The sequence below is a fragment of the Carex rostrata genome, chromosome 8 (genome assembly GCF_964058835.1).
Source record: "Carex rostrata chromosome 8, lpCarRost1.2, whole genome shotgun sequence".
Classification (NCBI taxonomy): Eukaryota; Viridiplantae; Streptophyta; class Magnoliopsida; order Poales; family Cyperaceae; genus Carex; species Carex rostrata.
Genome location: NC_135925.1, coordinates 4,836,052 through 4,861,510, shown reverse-complemented (window position 1 = coordinate 4,861,510; position 25,459 = coordinate 4,836,052). Strand labels below are relative to the sequence as shown.

The window sequence follows — 25,459 nt, the reverse complement described above, 5'->3', positions numbered from 1 at the left end:
TCCGAGATCGTCAGAAATATTGGTTAGATTGAACGGAGAAAAAAAAAACCCACCTCTAAAAACATGTAAAAAAATGGATGAGTGATGTGTCCAGTTTTTATATTTACACTTACACGATGAGGATTAATACTTTCTCGATAAGAGATGAATACTTGTGCAACGGACAACTCGAAAGTATGTCATCATGGATCTCATTTGAAAGATAAAATTGTGTAGAAAACGTTCGTGGTTTTCGATTTGCAAAATTTCTCATAGATCGTCAGAAATATTGGTTATATTGAACGGAGAAAAAAAACCACCTCTAAAAACGTGTAAAAGATGGATGAGTGATGTGTCCAGTTTCTATATTTGCACTTGCACGACGAGGATGAATATTTTCTCGATAAGGATGAATACTTGTACAACGGACAACTCGAAAGTATATCATCATGAATCTCATTTTAAAGATAAAATTATGTCAAAAACATTCGTGGTTTTAGATTTGCAAAATTCCTCACCGATCATCAGAAATATTGATTAGATTGAACGAAGAAAAAAAAATCTCACCTCTAAAAACGTGTTCAGTTTGTTTTTTTAAAATACTTGATGTGTTATAGATGAATACTTGATGCATTATAGATTAATACTTGCGCACACCAGTTGTAAAATCTTTCAAATATTATGTGGTCCCCAAATAGTAAGTGGTCTCCCTAGGTAGTTAGTAGTTATTGAAGTAGTTAATGACTGGAGATGAAATGGGGGATTGTTACGGGGGATAGCTAGATGCTCCCTTTAATTAATTAATGCATCTCATCCCTGTATCCCACAATAAGTTAGTAGGAAAATTCCCGGAAAAGAGGAGTCTAGCATGGATGGAAGAAGGAGACCTTTGATCTCTAGAGTCAATTTAGACATAGATCGCTTTCCAAATTCCAATCAGATGAATATTGTAATCAGAGTAGTCACCAACATTTCAAAGCACAAATAATAATGGCCCCTGCGCCATCCCGAGTAGTCAGATAAATACTGTCCCCAGTATTATTTGGCGCAGGGGGCATTATAAATATGGATTCCACTACGTACCAAGCTTTCAAAACAAAACAAAAAAGAAAAACAATATATATCTACAGTTCTACACCGATGTCCATGTTCCATATCCTTTTACCTTAGAGTCTGCCGGGGTTAGAACTTGGATGCGAATTACTACATTTCTCGTTATTGCCCATTTCTGCGTTTTTCCCTTTGTCCACTGTTCGGCGTGATACTATTCACGTGAAAAAAAAAATTTACTCAGACTAAATTTTTTTTTTCCACGTAAACAGTATTTTTTCAGTTCCTATTCCCACTTGGAACGCCGAACACGTCCTTCGTGACTCGATATCAAATAAAATGATACAAGTTTGTCAAGTAAAAATTTATTGCTAAAAACAAAATAATGAATTTAAATTATTGAAATTCATATACTTTATTAGTAATGTAATTATATATTAAATTTAGAGATGGACTACGGTGAGTTGTGAAGTAAAACGCGTTTTTACTTCACGCCATATTTTTATTTTGAAAGTCCAAACGACCGATCCGAACCGTTAGATATTTAATCTATATTGAAATGTACTTGGAGACCAAATTTTACATTTTTTGGAATTTGTTTACTATTTATTAAGTATTTTTTAAAATTGCTGTTTTGCTGTGAACAGTAAAAACAGTAAAAAAATTTGGACCATCAAATCAGCAACTTTCAAAATTGCTTAATAAATAGTAAACCAATTCCAAAAAATATAAAATTTGGTCTCCAAGCACATTTCAATATGGAGAACAAGATGAACGGTTCGGATCGACGTTTTGAAATTTAAAATCGTAAAATATTAGCGTGAAGTAAAATAGTCGTTTTACTTCGCAACTCACCGTAGCCCATCTCTTAAATTTATAAATTTTTAATTTTATTTAGTGTAAGGTCAAATGATAAAAAATACTAGAAAATCAATGAATTAAAATAACTTAAATGAAATAAAAAGAAAATTAAATTTGAAATATAAATGTATCACTCATGAAATAAATAGATTTTAACTATTTTTCTTTTTCTGAGGAAAAATAAGAGTGGAGCTCTAATTTGATTAATGGTAAAAGGTTAGATAAAATTTGTAACAAAAGAAAAGAAAATACAATGCAGCTCATGATGTCATGAGCTTGTTTCTAAAAAGAAAATAAAAGTAAGATAGCAAGTGCTAAAGAAAAGAAGAAAATCAAGAAGGAAAATTCAAAAGCGCAGGTTGTCAGATAATTGATCAAACAATTTGCAAAACAGACCTTGTATATCTAGCAAATTACATCTCAAGCATTAATTGTCATTTGTGAGTAGAGATGTTTGTTTAGAAAATGAAACCATTAATTGTTATTTTGAACACCACTGTAGGTGCTGCAGTGTTAAAGTAGGCTACTTTGGTTGAACTGGTCCTTGTAAATTGTAATTAATAGTTTTATTTTCAATGGAACGAGTTTTACCTCTTTTTTTAAAAAAACCGTTATTTGCTCCATGAGATCCTCTACTGCGGCAGATGATTGATAGGTTTTAATGAGGACCAGAGCTAGATGTTCAAACTATGAAGGTCAAGCATATAAAATTTGTATACTACTAATGGGTATCAATTTGACAGTTTCATGACATTTTCTACTAAATTATATAAAATTTTATCAATAAATACAAAATGCTTGAAATTAAATGAGCATCAATTGATCCCATTTAGATAGAGTGCCTCCGCCTCTGGTTTTAACTGTTTCAATTCAACATTTGAATTCAATTAAATATATTTTAGATTAAGCTTACCAATTACTGTGATAAACTTGAGTATATATTAGGTTCATTCAATTTTTATTGCTAACAACAAATGATTGATTTTTTTTCTCTACAAAAGAAGACGGTGGTGGTGGTGGTTCTAACTTGAGCAATTAAAGCTTTCCCTCTCTATATTTAATTAGTACATTTCCGTGTGGAAAAAGTAGTGAGTTAGACTAAGACCATTGACTAGGAACTTTTTAAGTCTGAGCAATTTTTAGCTCTAATTCATAGACAAATAAAATTGTGAGTAAACTGTTAATTAGCTGTCCCGCAATACCAAATCTTTTTCAATTTTTTACTGCCACGCATAGCCAGTCTACACTCAAGCCATTCGTCGTCGACTAACAGTCGTTACGCTGTTACACATCACCAAGTCCTGATCGAGAATTTTTTAATTTTTTATCTATAGAAAATATTAAAAAAAGAGAGACAAATAGAAAGAGTATATATCCACAGAGAATTGGTAGAATTTCTACCATCAATCCGAACTTTTTTTTTCTCAGAATAATAAAGTTGAGACTGTATGAAGTCTGTTTTATATATATTCGACATCAAATGATGAATCGGAAACTTTGATCTTGATTTTTTTTTTTTTATAATATTTGAAACTTATTTTTCTATACATCAGAGTCAAATTTTAAGTACTTAAATTAGTCTATTAATGATGCACAGAAGATATGGACACGACTTTGGATTTCTGAAAATAAAAATAAAATAAGTTTGGATCAGGGAATTTTACAAATCCAAATTTCAAATCGGTAAAAATTATACTAATTCTTCTACCTATGAAAATATGTTGGTACCTTTTATTTTTCTCTTCTTCATTAATATTTTCTATAGATAAATAAATTCCCACTTTGGTTCATCTTCAATTATCTCCTCCATGAGGAACAAAACAATAAATAAATAAATTAGTTACCTAAAAATGATACTGAAAGTGATCAGTGGCGGAGCCATCATGTAACAGAGGTAGATGATTGCTTACCTCTGTTCTTTGACAATTCAATACTACAAGCTTCTATCAGTATCTCAAAAAAAGACAATTCAATACTACAATCCAACTGAATGAATTAAATTACAGATTGTGACTGATAATTGACTAAAATTATTGAGTGTTAATATTTTATGATTTATGTATAAATCTGATTTAGAATTTGGTGAGATTGATTAAAATGATTCAAGTTTATAAGTTAATTTTATCCACTTACCTGGTAATCCGGTAACCCGAAACTTTTAACCATTCCTGACTCAAATCATGGCTACCCCACCGATAGTGACTACAAATGACAATGAATTTGACGCCACAGTCAACAAGCCAAACAAAGGAAAAATAATGCATATAAAGTTCCCAGGATGGGATCTTGCTTGTTTCCATGTATGCAGTCCTTTATTAGGCAATAACATCTAATTCCCTCCTGAAATCAGCCATGCTCTTAAAGATCCATCTCTTCCTTCTACTATCCTTCATACTAACATCCATGCCACTTTCTTCATCCTCATACATCAATCCCTCTGTATTTGATGCCAATGAGAGCAAAAACCTAACATGTGGCTCTGTTCCGTACCCGTTTGGCACTGCCGGCAATGCCTTACCAGGCTTCGAAATAGGATGCCCCAAGGATCAACCCTGGATTTACCTTCCCTTCTTGTCCATATCCAACAACACCTACACCATTAAAGAAATATCATTACAAGGCTACATAAAGATCTTTGCCGGACCTATTAAAACAAGGTGTTTAGGTGACAATGGCACATCGACGGAATCTAAAGGATCAGGATGGTTCAACTTAGATGGAACTCCTTTTACAATATCTTACCAGTACAATATGCTGACAGTTGTTGGCTACAACAATGTAGTCTTGATAACTGGACAAGGCGAAAACCAGACAGTGATAATTAGCTGTGTCACGTTTTCTTTCCCTCAGGGTGCTTTCTCATCAGGTGGGTCTTGTGGCCTAGATTGTTGCCAAGCTACTCTTCCAGGCAATCTAAAAGAATTCAATCTTCAATTTATACAAGCCATCATATCAAATTCAGGTGTGGGTCATAGCAGCTGCAGTGCCGCATTTTTTGCTCCAAGAAATGATTTCTCAAATCAGAGCAGGTTTCTCTTTGAGAATCGCGATGATGCACAGTTCTACAAAAATAACCTCATACAATTGGATTGGGCAATTGGAAACAAGTCATGTAAAGCTTCTAGAAAAAACATTGGTTCCTTAGCATGTAAAAATAACAGTTACTGTTACGACTCACCCTCGATGGTCGGGTATTTGTGCAACTGTAGTCAAGGATACAGAGGAAATCCCTATGCTGAAGATGGCTGCACCGGTATAATACATAATTTCCAACCTCAGCAAATTACCATTGCTTGAAACTGCATATATATAATTAATAATTCATGACGAAATAGTTTTTGCTTTTCTTTTCAGATATCGATGAATGCCTTGAATCAGATCCATGTGTAGGCCATTGTATCAATTTACCGGGAAATTATACATGTTCTTGCCCAAAAGGCATGACTGGTGATGGTAAAAAAGGGGGAAATGGATGCAAGAGGGTCTTCCCGCTTGGAGTTGCTCTAGGTAATTTTTTCCTTTGTGAATCCTAATATTACTTTGTGAGCAATAATTAAGATGTTTTCAATTATTGTTTCCAGTATTAGTCAATCTGATCAAGCACGCACCCCTTGACAACAATACCAATAAGTTTGATATATATATCGGTTATATATATATATATAGACACACACACACAGTAGAACTAGGGTGTTCTTAAAGTCACCAAGCTCCTTGGTGAACTCAAGTCTAAAACCAATCGAATCGACTTCAAATGACGAATTCTGTGAAAATTTTAAACATTCAAATTAATTTAGCATACAGTCAAGCGGTCAAAATTAGAGTATTAATAAATTAATTTTAATGCATTCATTTTTTGAATCTTTTTTGACCACTTGACTCTATAAAAAATTAATTTCAAAATTAGAAAAATTTACATGTAGACGCATCACTCGTAAGGTAGACGGGTTTCAATGGTTCAGATTCGTCATTTGAGGCTAGGGGTGTTCATCGGTTCAATTTCGGTTTCAACAGAACCAAACTAAGCAAACCAAAGATTTATTCCGGTTTTAAAAATAGAACCGAACCGAACCGAAGTTTATTTCGGTTTGAACCGAAATTTAACTGCACATCACATAATAATCAGAAAACCGTGTATAAAAGTTAACACAAAGAGCAAGTATTAAAAATAGAAATCCAGAAATCAACGTAATAACAGTACTTAGCAAGAAATCCAGAAAACCATCTCACTAATGATCTCTTTTTTGTTCATTTCCAGAAAATCCAATATAAAAAATAACGGGTTCAAAGAATCATCATAACCCATTATGAATTTTATGAAAAATCATCAGATCTATTGTTCAAAAGGGAAAATTACATTGTAGTCCAAAAATTATAAAAATTTGCATCATCAGCCTATTTTATTAATATCAACGTAAAAGACAAAAATATTCTAAAACTTTGCAACTTGCAAGTGAATGAGCATGATGAAGTATTCTCCAGCCTCTTGCTCTTCTCCAGCCCATGCTACACATTCACGTAATTAATCTAATTGAACAAAAACAAAGAGAGAAAGGGCTCAACTTTCAAAGCTAATTTCAATTGTTGCGCAACTAAGAGAGCAAGGCAAAAGGGTAGCAAAGAGCCAAAGAGTCAAAGAGAAGGAAAACAATTATTGTTCAATAAAATCAGAAAACTCAGCAAGAGAACTAGAGAAAGAAAGAGGATACTCAGAAAATTATTTCAACTTTCAAAAAGCTTGTTATTCGCAAGAGATTAAGAGAGACTGAGAGAGAGATAAAAGGGGAAGCTATAGTATCGTATCTGGGGCTAGAAGCGGACATCGTGCGACTGTGCGAGACGATTCGGCAATTTGACGTTGGGGTGGGTGAAGGGGTGAAGCCGTGCGACAAGACAGGACTGGTGAAGGCGCCGCGCATGAAACCCTAGGTCCTAGTCACGCGTGTGAGGAGGAGAAGCTGGGTTTTAATCGTGTTGGGGTCGGGGGTGGGGGCTAATGAATTGAATTTGAATAGTTCGGTCGGTTCAGTATAAACGGTTTTGAAATATTTAAAATCGAACCGAACCAAAGTAGTATATCGGTTCTGAAAAACAAACCGAACCGATATAATAAACCGAAAAAACCGAACCATTTGAACCGAACTAATTCGGTTCGGTCCAAAACTGATTAAACCGAACTATTTGAACACCTCTATTTGAGGCCGATTCGATGAGTTTTAGACTTGAGTTCACCAAGAGACTGTTGGGGTTTCACGGTGCTAACCAAAACGTTTAGGCTTAAGGTGCGGAATGACCGTAGAACAAAAATTTCTACGGCCAACTTAAGCTTAGGATTAAACGGGGTATGTCAGGAAACTTTCCAAGGCGGTCCACCTTCAGTATTCCTTTGGCATCAAAACCCAATTTAATCATTTTTACAGATCTACTCCATGATTGATTTCTAAAACTTTAATCTACTTACCAATTAAATAGATTAATATAACATATTTATACCTTGTTTCCAAATCACAGTTGGAATGCAGACCGAGCGAGTAGAGCCTCACCAGGGAAGGAATCGACTTGGAGCATCAGACGTCTGATGCCTCTATCGGTTATCCACCAGGACTAACCGGAGAGCGGTTTATTTCTTTTGCCAGAAATACCGTAAATCGCGGAATTCTGCAAAAACACTATTCACAGAAAAAAGACAAAAACCCGTAAACACGAATTTTCGGTTGCTCAGTTTCATCAATATGCAAAACTGACATACTGCGAAATTCGGTAAAATACTATTCATCGATCCCGTAAATATACTTCACAACAACTCGCAAGATTATACGTCAACTACGTATAACTTTCTTTTCTCAACCGAAACACGATTTGGGAGAGAAACCAAGAAAGAGAGAAAATACCGATCCGTTTCGACACGAAACCGGTACGAATGAATTAGTTATTTTCTCTCTACCCCTCCACCCCTATTTATAGTGTTTAGGGTCGGTTGCAAAAGACCAAAATGCCCTCCAAGTTCGGCCTATTTACAAGGTATGCCATTGACACCTCATCCTTTTATATGTGAAATGACCAAAATATCCCTTCCACACTCTTCTCCATGTTTCTACACATGCAAGGTGGCATATGTGTGAAATGACCATTTTGCCCTTGTGGATAGGATTGATGACATGTCATCTGGATAGGATCAATGACATGTCATGCCGATAAGGACGAATATGAAAAGACCCGAATACCCTCGGCCCGAACACAAATAATATTCGTATAATTATTCTGAACAATTATATATATATTTTTCTTGCGGTTTGTTGTTTCGGTAATTTATACAACGTGTCCTGCACATTTATAAATTAACCGGTTAACTTTTATACAACGTGTCACACACGTTTATAAATTAACCAATGTTTTTGCTTGTTATTTTTTACATAACATTTATAATTTAATTATAACACGTATAATTAATTATAACAATCATAATATTAATTATAATCAATTTATAATTAATCAGTAAGATTCTCCGAGTAGCTCCTATATGGTGTGACCCAATAGGATCTGTGTTATGTTGGTAAACAGAGTTAAAACTGTTTTAACTTCTATAATCATGAGCGGCATCTGGCAACACATCATGACCATCCAATTACACAGATGATGCTGTACTGTACAATATCACGATCCAGTAAACAATTTACTTGTGTCTGTTCTTCTGTCTCATAGCTATCAGATCAGTTTCAAGGTAGATGTGTGTCATCCTTGCTAACTGAATCTTTTCTTGATCTTGAGCAGATTATCAAATATAATTACTCTTGTAATTATACCGCTAGCAGATAATCTTACTCTATCAAGGGGCCTAGTGATGCTATAGCTCGTATAGAGATACGAGGGACAAATAGTATTCTTCGTAAACCATCACTACCTCAGCTAAGCCATGTATACCGAAGAGCTACTGTTATAACTGCATTTTACCGACATCGTTTGATAACAATCACACATATACATTTCTTAGTAGGAAAGATGAATACTTCATACTGTAGAACGTGACACTGAATGAAAACATAAATGACACGAACACAATTCTATTTAATGTTTCATTCGGGGTCTGTCAAATACCATGTTTCTATAACATGTATCTATGTGATTAAAATGACATCTCGTGTCAGGTGGTTTGTAAAACTTAACCATCTTTTAATCCACATACTAACCTTATCGCGGTAATTAGTGTTCCTGCTAATTACCTTGGTCAGTGACCTTTTAAGAGTATATATTATCTATATTATGGAGTTTCACAATTTCAGTCATGAACTCGAAATGATCCATAAATTCAATAATACTCAAGGCAACAAAATGATATATAAATAAACATTCAATTCATGAACAAAGCTTTATGATAATTTATTGTATTATTGACTTTTAGATTATTACAAACTAACAGAGACTTGGTGAACTTACATATATATATATAGGAAAATGCTAATATGATATGCATATCATAGAGGACCTCCGTGCAATGGCTCAATATTTGAGTTTTTTAAATCCTAACGGTCGATTCGAACCGTTCATCTTCTTTTCCATATTAATATGTGTTTGGAGACCAAATTTTACATTTTTTTGTAATTTTTTTACTATTTTTTTAGATAGGTAGAAAATCGAATATCTGAATGGTGTAGAATTTTTTAAATCAACTGATTTTCTATCTATCTAAAAAAATAGCTAATATGCTATGGGTAGCTAAGAGGCCTCCCGTGCTATGGCTCAATATTTGACTTTTTAAAATCCTAACGGTCGATCCGAACCGTTCATCTTGTTCTCCATATTAATATGTGTTTGGAGACCAAATTTTACATTTTTTGGAAATTTTTTACTATTTTTTTAGATTTATTGAATATCGCTGTTTTTTATGGTCCAGATTTGTCTGAAAAACAACGATTTTCAATAAATCTAAAAAAATAGTAAAAAATTTTCAAAAAATGTAAAATTTGGTCTCCAAGCACATATTAATATGGAGAACAAGATGAACGGTTCGGATCGACCGTTAGGATTTTGAAAAGTCGAATATTGAGCCGTAGCACGGGAGGCCTCTTAGCTACCCATAGCACCGTAGCCAAGTCCTTATTGCAAATTTTATATTTAGTTTTTAATATAGTTTAGTTATTTTATATTTTAGATGTATAATTCTATTATAAAATTTTAAAAATGAAACCTTTAACTATTTTACGTGTTTTCTAATTAATTATTTCTAAGTCGCTCAATTCATTATTTTATAACTAATCTAATTCTACGTATAATTAGTCATTTTGAATCTAAGTCAAAAATAACTAATTTTCGTTGCTAATTAATAGTCCTTTATTAATTAGCAACGAGTTTTCGTACAAGTTCGAAAATGTTTAAAGAAATGTTTTAATTCAAAAACTTATTATGACACTTTTATTTTATTTAATGTGTTGGATATTTTAGTTTTCTTTAAAAGAAGTATAAATAATTTACTCGATCAAAATTTCGGTTTCTAGAGCTAATTTGAGGTTTAAAGTTCCTAACCTTAATAATTGGTGTATTGGCATAACTATTGCTAATTTGCATTTTAGTTTAGTATAGTGATTTTATATTTTAGAAATGCGAAGTTTGGATTATAATATTTTAAAGGAACCGTTGAACTAATTAAACTAATTGGTCATTACTTTCGAAATTGTAACTTTAAAATTAAAGTCTACACACGTTATTTTATTACATACCTTTCGGCCCTTATAAATTAGGGAAATTACCACAAGTCATAATAATTTCGTTTCACCCCTCAATCTTATATAAAATTACTCACAACCTCTATATTAATTTTATTTATATTTTGGTCCCTGTCAAGTCAAGGTCTGGTACACAAAAATCAGCACAGTACTAGCAGTTCACTGGGCCAGTACCGACTGGTACCAGCATCACATACACAACAACAAGCACAACCAGTATGACATTCTCAACACAAACCAGCAAAACAGAACAAACCAGGCCAAGCAACAACAGAACCCGCAAAACAGCACAGACCAGGCCAAGTAACAATAGAACCAGCAAAACAGAAACAAGCCACAAGTCAGATCAGAACAGGCACACCAGAATTCAACAACACGGCTCAAGCCTCAAGTCAGCACCATTTGCCGGGAAAATCAACAACCCGAGCAAAGATGAAATTAACAATCCAAATGAACCAAACAATCGTTAAGGTGATCACTAACCTGATTAGAGTGAGCTCAGAGGAAGGGTAATAGAACGGCTGTCAGAAAAATCGAACACCAGAACTGCACCAAGCAAGCACCAAGACAGCACAAAGCCAACACCAGAACAACACACAAGAAACCCTAGATTTTTAGGGTTTCGGATTCTCAACAGATCAGATGGAAAAGAGCAAGAACAGAGAGAAACAAGCAAAAGCCTCAACGCATGAGAGAGAACCAGAAAAATCACAAAAGAGAGGAGGGGTATACTTATACCAGAAGGGAGACACACGCAACAGGGACTGAGAGGGGTACGGCCAAGCCCCTGTCAGAGGGTAGGCACGCACCAGGCACCAAGGTCGCACTGAGCAGGTGAAACCGCGCACAAGTCAAGCACCGGGATGGGATCTCTGACAACCGACGGGACGGCACAAGAGAGGCGCGAGGGAAAACTCAAACCGCGAAATCCTTCTCCAGGAAGGAAGAAAAGGAGAGAGCACTAGAGAGGTGGGTCCCGATGGTCAGTGAAACAAGATAGGGAGGAGATCGGGTGTGGGGTGCACTACGCAGTGACAGAAAGAGGAAGGGCTTTGCCCCTTTGTTTTGCGCGGAAAGGAGAAGAAGAACGAAGAGAAGGGGAGTAGGATAAAGGGGGGCCCGCTGGTCAGTGGTAGAAGAGGAGGGAAAGGGGTCATGGACCCGAAAATTCAATCCAATATAGTTTATTCTCTATTTTCAATTCCAGCCAAGGATCAATGGTTGAGGTTGCTTCAGGATTGGTGCAAGATGTAATCCGAAGGTTCAGACAAATTCAGAATTTCAATATGAACTCACTTGCTTCAAAATCAAAGGTTGAGATGACTTCAAAATCCGTGCTATGAGGAGATCCAAGGGTTAAAACAAATCAAGCAATAAAATAGAGTTCCTAATGAATAGGGTAAATTTCACTGGAGGTCACTAAACTTTGTTATTTGTCACGAATTGGTTACTCAAGTTTGATTTGTCCCTTTTAAGTAACTAAACTTTGTTATTTGTCTCAATCAAGTCCCTCTATACTTTTTCATCCAAAAATTTAACGGAATATTCCTATTTCGTCCAAAAAATTAACGGAATATACTCATTCCCTCCAAAATATTAACGGAATTAGCATATTCCATCCAAAATACTAACGGAATTAGCATATTCCGTTAAAATTTTGGATGGAAAAAATAGAGGGACTTGATTGGGACAAATAACAAAGTTGAGTGACTCAAAAGGGACAAATCAAACTTGAGTGACCAATTCGTGACAAGTAACAAAGTTTAGTGACCTACAGCGAAATTTACCCTAATGAATATAATCGGATGTAATAATTGAATTCTAACGAAAATTGGTTTTGGAAATATTCGTTATAATATCTATTTACACCTATAAATGTCCAATTTGACTAAATAATTTATTATGAACGAGAATTGTAGCTTTTATAAATTTCGTTTGAGTGAACATCTATATCCTTGTACGTCTAATTAATCTTGTTCGATTTATCTATTTTCACGAACCCTGTTAGTTTATTTTCAAAGTGTCTAATATTATATATACATCTCGAAATTTCTAGTTTATGTTTTAATTAGATAATAACTATTTTCTAAATGATCATTTGTTTAATTAGCAATAAAATTTTAGTTGAGTGGAACTTTCAGATTAGTATCATTAATCATGTTTTAAATTTATGGGATATAACAGTTTTGATACTTGTACTGTTGAGGTAATAAAATAAGGTTATTAATTTTGGTATCAATTGACAGTATCTATCAAAATTAAATCATTAACTATCATAGGTCATAAACTAGATAATCATATGCACAAAAGAAATCAATATCTAAAATATAAGAATAGGTGGAGAAACATGTATAATTGGAAGTTCAAACATAGAATAGCATAGCAGCATACTTCCAGCATAGGGGAGAGAGGTTATGGTGGAGTCCGTATTCTCTGAGATAACTGAAGGTTTCAGTTTATCTAAAAACAGATCATCTTTAATTCGGTGCCTATTCAGAAAAGATTTGAATAATGGTCCGAATTTTCCGTAGATCAACTCAAAATTTAAAATATCTCAGGGGAAGCGAATTCGTTTTTGGTGGGTACTAATAATATTGCCAAGAAGGCTATTCTCTAGCTGAACGAAAGATCTATACAAATTTTGTTGTGGTCATTGTCAGTTTCTAGAAATGTATTATACGAGGGACAGTCTACACAGTACTGCCTCATGTGAAATTAAGGAGAAGCAGAAATTAATGCAAGTCAACGCATGATGACTAACTAATCTTTTGTTGCAATGCAGGTGCAGGTCTGGGGCTTCTGTTTACGCTGGTCATATCGAGTTTTTTCTCTTATTGGGGTTTGCAGCAAAGAAAGATAGTTAAGATGAGATCCCAGTTCTTCAAACAGAATGGAGGGTATTTGTTGCAACAAAGGTTAGCTTTACAAGGTATTGAGTCAGAAACAAAAATCTTCACTGAGAAAGAACTTGAGAAGGCTACCGAAAACTACAGCGAAAACAATATTATTGGTCAAGGAGGATATGGTACCGTATACAAGGGCACTTTATCGGACCTAAAAGTGGTTGCAATTAAGAAATCTAAAGTAGAAAATGAGAATCAAATCGAGCAATTCATTAATGAGATCATAATTCTTTCACAGATTAACCATAGAAATGTAGTGAAGCTCCTAGGGTGTTGCTTAGAGACTCAAGTTCCCTTATTGGTATACGAGTTCATACCTAATGGAACACTCTTACATCTTATTCATGGCCAAAATTCAGGATACCATTTAGCATGGGATTGCCGCTTGAGAATAGCGGCTGAAGCTGCTGGAGCTCTTGCTTATTTGCATTCAGCAGCATCGTTTCCAATAATCCATAGAGACATCAAGTCTTCCAACATACTCCTCGATAAAAAATTCACAGCAAAAGTATCAGACTTTGGAGCATCAAGGTCTGTTCCCTTTGATAAAACACATGTCACTACTCTCGTTCAAGGAACTATTGGTTATTTGGATCCAGAATATTTCCTAACAAGCCAACTAACAGAAAAAAGTGATGTGTATAGTTTTGGTGTTGTTCTTGCTGAGCTGCTGACTGGAGAGAAACCCATCTCTTTTGCTCGACCAGAGGAATTTCACAATTTAGTAATGTATTTCACAGTTGCATTTGATGAGGATCGCTTGCTTCAAGTCATCGATCCACCAATTGCGAGTAAGGCAGGAGCACAAGAACTCTACGACATTGCACGTCTTACAAGGCAATGTTTGAATACGAAAGGAGAAGAGCGGCCGGCGATGAAAGAAGTTTCTTTAGAATTAGAGGCACTGAGGAGGGTGCGACACCAACAGAGTCAGAGAGGGAATGAAGAAATTCAAGAGTTGCTTGTTGTAGGAAACTTATCAAGTTCAGAAATTGTAGAATGCACAAAACAATATAGCCTTGAAGATCACATGTTGTCATCGATGGACCTGCCGATATAATACTGTAAATTTTACAAGCATTTGAGCTATAGATATAAATAAGAACTCTGGTATGAGACTTTTGCATGCTTTATTTTGTACCATCCATGTACTTGTATTCATTATATATCTTGTAAGTTTCAAATTGGTTGTAAGTTTCATTAAAGACCTTTGTTTTAACAATTACATGGCCATGCTGTGACAATAATAACAGCAGATATCTATGAGCTACTGTAATATTATGTGGATATGAATAAGATCACAATCATCAAAATCAGATGCATGATTATGAGAACATAGGCATCAATTGCAATATTAATTAGCAATTCAGGAGATACAAAAATGTTACCTTTTCTCTTAATAATTTAATAACATTTTTAGCTCATTTTTCTCTTCATGTTCTGGAATTAAATGAAATCAGATACATATATAATTGTTTCAGCCTTGCTTTCTCAAGAACAATTGGATTTTTGTTTTAGCGTTTATTCTATTAATCTTTTAATTTTAATAGTCTATGTTGAACTGCAGGTTAAGCACGGAGATTGATGAGTTTTGCCTATTTATAGAGAGGTTATACTGCAGGAGGCATCTATAAAATAGATGTGAGAGTTAACGGAGTCCTTTAATTTAAAAAATAAGCTTCTATTACAAAGAGAGAATTGGGGTTACAGATCTCAATTTTTTTTTAAAAAGGTTAAAACAATATGTTAAGCCTCTATTCAATTAATTAATCAACAATTTGTAGTGTTGGTACTTAATTGGCCAGTCAACCTCTTTTTCTCACAAATTTATTGAGATAACCTTCAGGTTATTCAAACTCTGTTTTGTTATGTTAGAGACAAATTAATAGGCTCAATATGTTAAAACCTTATTGTTTCTCAAGAAAAAAAAGACAGAATTGAGCCTATGACTAATTACATTATTTCTTCTTCCTGGCTTCAGGCTGACTCTAAGTTCCAGTTCCAGATGAAGTTGCATATGCGGTATGGCTAAAAAAAAAGTGCATCAGCAGTTGTAAGAATTCAGTACAAATTATGAAAAGTTAACAAGCCCAATATTAACCCTTAGTTGAGACGACACATAACGGCCCAATAAAGCGACAATTTAACACAATTTCCATCCCAAAGTCCGCAGATGCATAATTACTTGAAACAATGAGGCAAAAAAGGAGGGGAGGGGATGAGAGAGAGACATTGGAGGTCGGTGGTTCAGGGAGTATCAGATGCAATTATTGTCGCTGGTCGAGGGAGGCGGAAAGGTTTTCCTGTGGAGCTAGGAGATAAGGGTAGCGATTGCAGATGAACTATTGTAGTAGAAGAGGAGCGACAAAGGAATGATAATTTAAGAATTAGAAATGATAAATTAATAAAATACTTCAAGAAACATTTATATGGTTTACTCTTATTTCGATTTTGATAATTGCCACACACTCTTTTCAAATCTTTTGTTAATTTATCTTTCCATTTCTCTAATTAAAAAGAAATCACTAAGCAGTAAACAAGATATAAAGTTTGCGAAAGTGCAAACTTCATGATCAGAAATGGAAAGGAACAAATGAAAAAGTATCGATGAGAGCCCAATCAATAGAAACCAATCTTTTTATTAATATAAAAAAAATGATTACAAAATTATTGAAGGTTTTTCAGTATATTTAAAATACCGTTGGGAATTATGGTGTTTTTTTTTTTTTCAGGCTCTAGGAACTTTTTTTGAAATATGTTTATTTTTCTAAAGAGAATGATTCAAATGCCTTCATTTTTTGTGCCTCTACTATGTCTCTATTTTTTTAAACTTTAATAACTCAAAATTTAAAACTTAAAAGTCAAAATAAAACCGTTAGATGTGATTTATATTATTTTCTCTATGTACTCATAAAAAATTATCACATTTCAATTTTGTTTTTATGTGAATCAATAAATTGAAAAATAAACGTCTAAAAATTATCCACATTAGTACGTTTTTTTACAAGCTTTTGATGACAACCAAAACAAAATTGAAATGCCATAATTTTTTTAAACGTGTATAGATAAAATGATGTAGATCATATTCAACAGTTTTATTTTAACTTCTAAGTTTTAAATTTTGAGTTATTAAAATTTTAAAAAATGAAAGTATAGTGGAGACACAAAAAATGAAGGCATTTGAATTCTTCTCTTTTTTTTAAAAATGAATTTGGTAATATAGTTAACAAAAGTGGTAATAGAGAAAGAGAATCTTGTACAAGGCCTCTTTCTTTTTTATAAGAAAATGTTTGACTTTAGCACTATTTTTGCTTGCCAGATGGACCCTATAATAAGAAAGAAATGGATGAGTTGTGTGAAGAATTGATGCCACACAGAAATTGATTGATTGCCAATTCCACAGAAATAGAGGGGCCTACACAAAGAACTTTGATAAATGAAGCTTGATGCTTGTTTTATTGATGCTAAAAAGCGTAGGCATTTCTTTGGCAATTAGTCAATTATTGTTTGTGATTATGTATATATGGCTAATAAGTTACACGTCTTGTTGACATAAGATCTGAGGTTTTTGAATGTCAATTGGTTGAAAACTATGTAAGAGGATAAGAGCATGCTATCATGAATACATGGATCTATTTATCAATTCAATTTTGTTGAGAACTCTTTTAAACTACATTTCTTTTTTTATACTGAAACATTTTAGATCAATTTCTTTACTGCCTTGCACTGTGAAATCATCATTCACAGATTATTAAGGAGAGTTTTCTCTCTTTTCTCCTATTTTCTCTTTTTTACCTGTTCAATACTAAATTTTCTAGTCCCACGCTCTTTTTTCTTCTCAATATTTCAAAAATAGCCAACATATTTTTATCAATATCAGTTTTCTTCTTAATATTCCAAAGAATCGTAGGGACCCTGCGATTCCAAATCTTTTCCTTCATTTTTTTGGAATACACGGATTTCAAGAACAGCTATTTTTTATGCACAAATCTCAAAACAAATAAAGATAGGGATTTGAAATCGCAGGATCAATCGCAACATAGAAAGGTTACATGTTCGAAATTCCAATAAGAAATTATTTATAATTATTAAATTAGTTAGATAGTTTGATTCCAACTTTACTAAAAAAAATATATATATTCTAATAGTTTAAAGGGGCAAAATTCAATTGTTCCACTTCATTTCACATCTGAACCTATCACATTTTTCAATTACATTTTGTAAGTATTGTAATTGTATATGATCATTTGTCAATAATTTTATAATATTTTCATAGTCATTGTTAGATAACCACCAAAAAATACTCATTATATTCGTTAATACATGATACTATCATAAAGCTCGTATTCCGCTGTTAATGATTTGTTACGAAATACATCAAAGAATTTTAAATAGAGAATCCGGACTCCATGAAACAAGCTTGTAGGTAGCACTTAGCAGTGGGCCCTTGAGTTGGCTCCAGCTAATATCCCTAGTCTTTCTTTCTTTTTTCCCTTTTTTTTTTGTTTGTGAGGAGCTTGGTAAAAATTCCGAGAGCATCCAAACCAACATGACACATCTTGCAAAATGGGAGGTGACGTTGGTTTTGTTTGTGGTTTTAAGTGGACAGAAACGCTACAAATTTAACATAATTTTCTCTAGTAAAAAAGAGCGCGTGTTCACCAATGATTCCATATCTTCTTAGGAGGTGAGGAGTAGAAAGATAGGAAGTGTACGTCCACCAAAAACAAAGAAAAATATGCGAAGGAAGAAGAAGGTATTGAAATCTTAAGGCGGGGTTGGATTAGCTAATATTTGTGGATTAGAAATTCATGCCAAAATTAAAGTTGGAGGGAATAATAGGGATATCAATTTCAATAGGTTTTTAAAAATTAGGAACGTCATATAATATTCATTTCATATTTAACAATTATTATATAAATTATAATTTTTTATTTGTTCTCCATCATTTAGACATGATGTGTCTTAAATCGATAATTTATCAAAACGTTATTAATTTTCAAATCAGCAGAAATTTGATACATGTTTTACTCAAATAATGAACACATCTAAAATTTCAGTATTTTTCAATTTGAACAATACTTTTAAAGATATCAACTGAATACACTATAAAAATTGGATGTACGCCCAAATTATTTAAAAAAAAAAATAATATTTTTCTAATGCCATTATGTTAGCCAATATTATACTTTTTTTAGTTCTTATCTCTTTCATCTTTTACCTTTTTCTATAACACTATAATGCTTAAGAATTAAAAAAGAAAAGAAAAAGGAAAGAAAAAGAAAAGAGGATGTTGATGTTAGTATATGTATAATTATCCCTTAAATTGTCCAGACAATGATGTGTTTTGACTAGTAGGACCAAAACGACTCCAAGTCTTTGCAAGATTTTGACTTTTTGAGGCACTCTACAAGTACCAAAATATAAAACAGATAGAGTGTAAAGTTCAAGGGACACGAGACCGAGATAAAGAAACAGCTTGCTACATGTTTTAGTTCACGAAAAATGATGCAGAAGACTACTGGTCTCAATCTAATTTCCTACAGTTGTCATCGGTCATCCCCTTCTTTAATTTGAGAAATGAACTACATCTCAAAGACTGCACAGCACTTGAAACTATGCACCTGCTCTGGCTTTCCATTTTCCTACTATTGATATGCTTCATCTCTGAATCTATTCCACTCAATTACGTGACACATGATGGAGGTGCAACAGATAACACTTCAGTTTGCAACTCAGTTCCATACCCCTTCGGAGCACCAGGTGTTGCATTAAAGGGTTTCGAGGTCGTTTGTACAAGCACCCGAATAGGCAATCTAAATCCCTCACTTCAGTTACCTACTGGTGGATATCTCATTCAAGACATTTCTTTGAATGGTCAAGTGAAAATTTTCACTGGACCAATCTACCAACAGTGTAATGACAGCGGAACTGAAACACTTCTCCGTGGACCTGGCTGGCTAAATTTGACTGGTACTCCATTTACGCTGTCGAAAAATGATACAACTTTCGTTGTACTTGGGTGTGACGATATTGTACTGATAGAAGGTGTTGCTGGTGATAGTAATGGTGGTGGTAACAACTTCAAGATGGGTGGTTGTGTGGCATTTTGTAGTAATCCTAGCAGCAGAATTGATAAATCTTGCTCTGGTCTTGGGTGTTGTCAGATGCCATTGCCTGGACCAGGAGACCTAAAGAGCTTTGGGCTGAACTTGTATAAAGTTCCGAATACAGGAGTCAGGCAACTCACAAATTGTAGTACAGCTTTCTTTACAACGCGCGATGAGTTTTTATTTAGAGCAGCACACTTTGATAACAAGGGGTACTTCCGTGATAACCAAGCTGATCACGTTGTAGTTCTGAATTGGGCGATCGGAGACAAGTCCTGTGAGGAAGCCGAGAAAGATTTAAATTCTTTTGCTTGCAAGAAACACAGCCAATGCTATGATTCACCGACCGGTGCAGGATACTTGTGCAATTGCAGCCAAGGATACGATGGTAATCCTTACGCTCAAGGTGGTTGCAGTGGTAAGTACACAGATGCCAAATTTAATAATCTAAGAGCAGCTTGAAAAATAGTTTGTAGACTATGGAAATCCACAAAACTTATCTCACTGTATACATACTTAAAAAAAAATGTAATTGATTTATAAGAGGAAATGGATATTAATTATTTTGTCTCTGATAGTTTATTGTAAATCTCTTGTGGATTTTGTAGATGTTGACGAATGTCAGTATCCCAGATTAAACCCCTGTAGTGGACTTTGTAACAACATAGAAGGCAGTGTCACATGTGGTTGCCCTTCAGGGATGATTGGCGATGGCAGAAAAGAAGGAAGCGGTTGCAGCAAGATGAGCAAGAAGGCATCTCCGCTTAATGTTATTTTGGGTATACAATTCTCATTTTTCTCATCAAAGATTCTTGAATTAATCTTCTGTGTCTATGAATGTATTCCCGTAAGAGTAAACACAATCCACCATCAGGTACACACATTCTTAATTACAGGATATAACAACAACTTAATTTACAACTGTGGCATGACAATTGATAAAATTGGTGGCATATTCAACGCAAAATAAAGTATATAAATCAAAACAAATAGCACATATTAAAGAAGTTCCAAATTATATCTCGCAATGACCATTCCTCCGGGTGAATTTTATTTGTTATAATTATCCAACTTTTTCCTAAATTCTTATAGGGACATTCAAAGTTTTCACTTAATTAAGAACAAAAAGTATTCCACTTGCCTTAATTAAAATGTAATGTGGTGCAGGAATAAGTCTTTGCCTTGTTTTCGTCTTGGCATTGGCAAGTTTCTACACTTTTTCAAGACTACAAAGAAGAAAGCTAGTTAAAATGAGATCTGAGTTCTTCAGACAAAATGGAGGTTGGCTCTTACAACAAAGACTGGCTTCTCAAGGTATTGATTCGACAACAAAGATATTCACCGCAGAAGAACTACAAAGAGCCACAGATAACTACAGTGAAAACAGAATTCTTGGTCAAGGCGGATACGGCACTGTTTACAAAGGCGTGCTTTCAAACGAGCAAGTGGTTGCCATAAAGAGATCTAAATTAATAGATGAGAACCAGGTAGAGCAGTTCGTAAATGAGATTACCATATTATCACAAATAAATCATAGAAATGTGGTCAGACTCCTGGGCTGTTGTTTAGAGACCCAAGTTCCATTATTGGTATATGAATTCATATCCAATGGAACCCTGTATGAGCACATTCACAGTCAAAATTGTTTGACATGGGAAGATCGCTTAAGAATATCCAGAGAAACCGCGTGTGCAATTGCATATTTGCATTCGGCTGCTTCCTTTCCTGTCATACATAGAGATATAAAATCTAGCAACATACTTCTCGACGAAAACTATACCGCTAAAGTATCTGATTTTGGTGCTTCGAGATCGGTCCCCTTTGACCAAACTCATGTAACTACTCTAGTTCAAGGGACTCTGGGATATTTAGACCCGGAGTACTTCTACACAAGTCAACTAACAGAAAAAAGCGATGTGTATAGTTTCGGTGTTGTTCTCGCTGAGTTGCTAACAGGAGAGAAACCCATCTCTTTTGCTCGGCCAGAGGAGTGTCGTAATCTGGCCACATACTTTGCATCATTGGTTGACGAGGGTCGTCTAATCCAAGCAACTGAGCCACGTCTCCTAAAGGAGGCTAAGTTCGATGAGCTACATTTTGTGGCGCATCTCGCAAGAAGATGTATTAATGTGAAAGGAGAGGAGCGTCCGACAATGAAAGAGGTCGCATTGGAGCTAGAAGGATTGACGAAGCCTGGAAAGAAAAAAATTAATGATGAAAACATTCAAGAAAGTGTAAGGTCGATTGAAGAAACAGGGAGTACCAGTACAATCAGTGTAGTCTCAGAGAGTAGCAGACAGTATAGCCTTGAGCGTCAATTGTTATCTATCAATATTGAACAAGCAAGATGATAGGTTGTTAAACTTATTCTTATCTTTTTTATTTGCTAAATCTTCTTGTTACTTGAGAATAATGTATGTAGTAATTATTAAGAGGATTGATCATTTGATATCAAATTTTAAAAAAATTTCATGCAAATTGAAGTAATATTTGATGCAAATTTAAGTAATATTTGATGCACCTAATTAATTTCGGACCGTGAATTTTTTAATTATTTAATGTACGATAATATATATATCAAATTTTCATTATTTTTTCAACATGATATATGCATAGTTAACATATATATATATATATATATATATATATATGAGTTATGCTATCCTACTTTGCAAATTAAAGGGGCTGTATTAATTCGTGTTTCTGACCCTCCGATCTGCTTCAAGAATAGTGCTGATCAGATTGCCAAAACGCGGAACTGGACGTCTCCTGTTGAACACCCTTTACATTTACTTTACAATTTTCGGAAATGGAGGCCTCCAATTAAAACCCTAGACAGCTCCCCGTGTCTCCTCCTCTCTCACGCGAAAAAGAAGAACGGCAAAGGCGAAAATGAAAACCCTAGACAGCGAGACCCCTCTCCTTCTCTCTCACGCATAGGCTAAGAGGCGAAACTGGAGCTCAGTCGCTGCCTCCGACTGGTCGACTGGTCGCTCAGCGCAGCCCCAACTCCGACTCCACTACCCCGACTCCGACCCCTCTCCTTCTCTCTACTTCCCTCCGCCTCCGACTTGCCAGGAGCTCTCTCTCTCTCTGGAACCATAACTAGCGGAGGAAACAAGAATCCTGTCTAGTTTTGTGCTGGACTATTGGTATGGTTTACTACTGATGAGGAGTACCACTCTTTCAATGCTCCTATGCGAGGACAATTTAAAGCTTGATTACTCTACAATTGGGTTGCCGGCTGATGGTACCAGGAGATTCGGTACAGGAAGTATGGTGTTGTTCTGCGGATCTTGTCAGAACTGAAGGCAAGATAAGAAAGAAGACGTGGATTTGTTGGCTTTTAGGAATAACGTGGATTTGTTGGCTTTCAGTTTTTGTTTTTGGACTTGGGTTTTTAGATTACATAGTTACAATTTTTGATGTATAAGTAAAAGACTATGGTACTGGTACCATGTGCTAATCTGTTGAATTTGTTAGAGATATAATAAATCATGGTTTATGTTTCAGTTTTTTTCTTTTGACTGACAATAGAGGATAGTGCTCTGAATGTGTTGTTGGTGCAGCTTTTTTCTTTTTTTCTTTTGTAAAATAGTTGAAATTAGAAAAAGGCATTCAATGTGGGATGCATACTTGAGGTGTAAACCAAGTTACCAGTAAAATCAACCAGTACATTACTTTTAATAGTTGAAGTTGAAAACAGAAAATAACAACAAAAAATCAAATTTTACAAAAATTTCAGATTTAACATTATCTTATTATGAAGTTCTACCATCCTTGTCAATTAACAACTATAAACAATGGAGTAACAAGAAATGAACAAAAATTGCATAAATCAAATATCTAATTGAATATATGGCTAAAAATCATCTTTGCAGCTAAGAATGGAAAATATATAGTCCAAATACTAGTACATAAACTCACATCAGAGGCCAAATTAAAAATATGGATCATTGTGCAAACAAAGTCAGAGGTCGAATAAAGCTAGCCAAAAGAAAATATAATCAAAGTCTTAACATATTTAAATTGCAAATACAACAATATAGCAGTAGCAGCATATCTGAACATATTTAAATTGCGAATCTAAACAAAGTCTAAACAAATTAACATAGTCCAAATTAATAGAATCCAAATTAATAAACAATTCATAAATCTTCTTCTTCAGACTCGTAAATTTCTGCCAGCTTTCGAACACCACTCTCCTCATCAGCAACCGCCTTTCGTTTACCCTTTCCATTGTTTTTCAACTATCACAATGAGGAAACAATGATAAAAAAAATGAACATAAATATGTCTACATCCTTGGCTATCAAAAAAAAAATGTAAATAGAATCATACCATTGGGCAAGTTCTTGAGTTATGGCCCGGTTTCTGTACATCACCCTGACTGTTAAATATAAGCAAACCATAATCACTAAACACTCTTGTTTAAGTTGCAATGTATACGTTTTAAAAATATAAAATACTCAAAAATTACCTGCATATGAATTCTCGGATTATTTTCATCTCCATCGACATAAATGTCATTTGAGCCTACCTCTACACTATTAGAAACATCGCATGATGACATTGGTTCTAGCATCTGTTCAAAGAGAAAGTGAGATTTTACTTGATCACTTCCATGGTCATATTCAAAACCAACAAGCTTCCATAAATATTAATTTGATACCTTGTCCATTAAAACCTCTTCATCTCTTCGTCCTAACTAAGTCGCAATCAACTTCAATACATGTCCTGTATCACAATTTAATATACAATGTGTTATAATCAAGGTCGAACAATTTAATATATCAATCTAGACTCAATTGAACCAGTGGTGATCTCTCAAATTCTGAAATTAGGCACAAAAATGCTTAAAGTTTCAACACAAATGCCCTCAATTTTACCCTCAATGCAACATAGAATCTATGAATTGCTGGAACTGTAGCTATACTGGTGCCTTAACATCTAACAACCCAAAAAATCCAGATCCAAGATGGAAATTTGATTGCTAAATTTAACAAAAGGTTATCAAATTTAGAATTCCTCCAGTCAGTGAGAATTGTGACATCACAACAGATACCAAACAAGAATTTTCAAAACAATCTATAATCTGACAAAAGCAAGCAAAATGACTTTTAAGAACATCCTAGTTTTGCTTTTTTTTAATCTTAATTTGTCATTTCTTAAGCATTATAAGATACAATTATAGTAAATTGTGCTAAGTACAAGTACGATATCTCAATAAGCCAAAAATTAAATTAAGCATTAAAAGGAAAAAGGAAAGAGGTCAGGTAGATTGGTACTCCTCATCAGTAGAGAGAGAGAGCTCCTGGCAAGTCGGAGGCGGAGGGAAGTAGAGAGAAGGAGAGGGGTCGGAGTCGGGGTAGTGGAGTCGGAGTTGGGGCTGCGCTGAGCGACCAGTCGACCAGTCGGAGGCAGCGACTGAGCTCCAGTTTCGCCTCTTAGCCTATGCGTGAGAGAGAAGGAGAGGGGTCTCGCTGTCTAGGGTTTTCATTTTCGCCTTTGCCGTTCTTCTTTTTCGCGTGAGAGAGGAGGAGACACGGGGAGCTGTCTAGGGTTTTAATTGGAGGCCTCCATTTCCGAAAATTGTAAAGGAAATGTAAAGGGTGCTCAACAGGAGACGTCCAGTTCCGCGTTTTGGCAATCTGATCAGCACTATTCTTGAAGCAGATCGGAGGGTCAGAAACACGAATTAATACAGCCCCTTTAATTTGCAAAGTAGGATAGCATAACTCATATATATATATATATATAGGATTTGGCTAATATGCTATGGGTAGCTAAGAGGCCTCCCGTGCTACGGCTCAATATTCGATTTTTCAAAATCCTA

The 25,459-nt window shown here is 34.6% G+C and overlaps 1 protein-coding gene and 1 long non-coding RNA gene across 2 annotated transcripts; one reads left to right on the top strand and one right to left on the bottom strand.

The window, feature by feature from the left end:
- The first annotated feature begins 3,903 nt into the window (after nt 1–3,903).
- Nucleotides 3,904–22,093, top strand: LOC144558037 (uncharacterized). The gene is made up of 6 exons (XM_078306744.1): nt 3,904–5,143; nt 5,245–5,397; nt 13,393–14,570; nt 19,009–20,041; nt 20,232–20,402; nt 20,791–22,093. The coding sequence occupies exons 1-6, from the start codon at nt 4,243–4,245 to the stop codon at nt 21,972–21,974; spliced, it is 4,620 nt and encodes a 1,539-aa protein (XP_078162870.1). The 5' UTR covers nt 3,904–4,242; the 3' UTR covers nt 21,975–22,093.
- Nucleotides 22,094–23,593: 1,500 nt separating this feature from the next.
- Nucleotides 23,594–25,279, bottom strand: LOC144558728 (uncharacterized). Its single transcript, XR_013512978.1, has 5 exons — nt 24,912–25,279; nt 24,296–24,360; nt 24,104–24,208; nt 23,965–24,013; nt 23,594–23,873 (listed from the first exon to the last, which is right to left on the bottom strand). It is a non-coding gene; the product is annotated as an uncharacterized LOC144558728 (long non-coding RNA).
- Between the last annotated feature and the right edge of the window lie 180 nt (nt 25,280–25,459).

What these genes read in the sequence shown, in the direction of transcription:
- LOC144558037 (XM_078306744.1), top strand. Translation starts at nt 4,243, where the DNA reads ATGCTCTTAAAGATCCATCTCTTCCTTCTACTATCCTTCATACTAACA. An exon ending in TGCTGAAGATGGCTGCACCG is followed by an intron (nt 5,144 to 5,244) that starts GTATAATACATA and finishes TTTTCTTTTCAG; the next exon opens with ATATCGATGAATGCCTTGAA. An exon ending in CGCTCAAGGTGGTTGCAGTG is followed by an intron (nt 20,042 to 20,231) that starts GTAAGTACACAG and finishes TGGATTTTGTAG; the next exon opens with ATGTTGACGAATGTCAGTAT.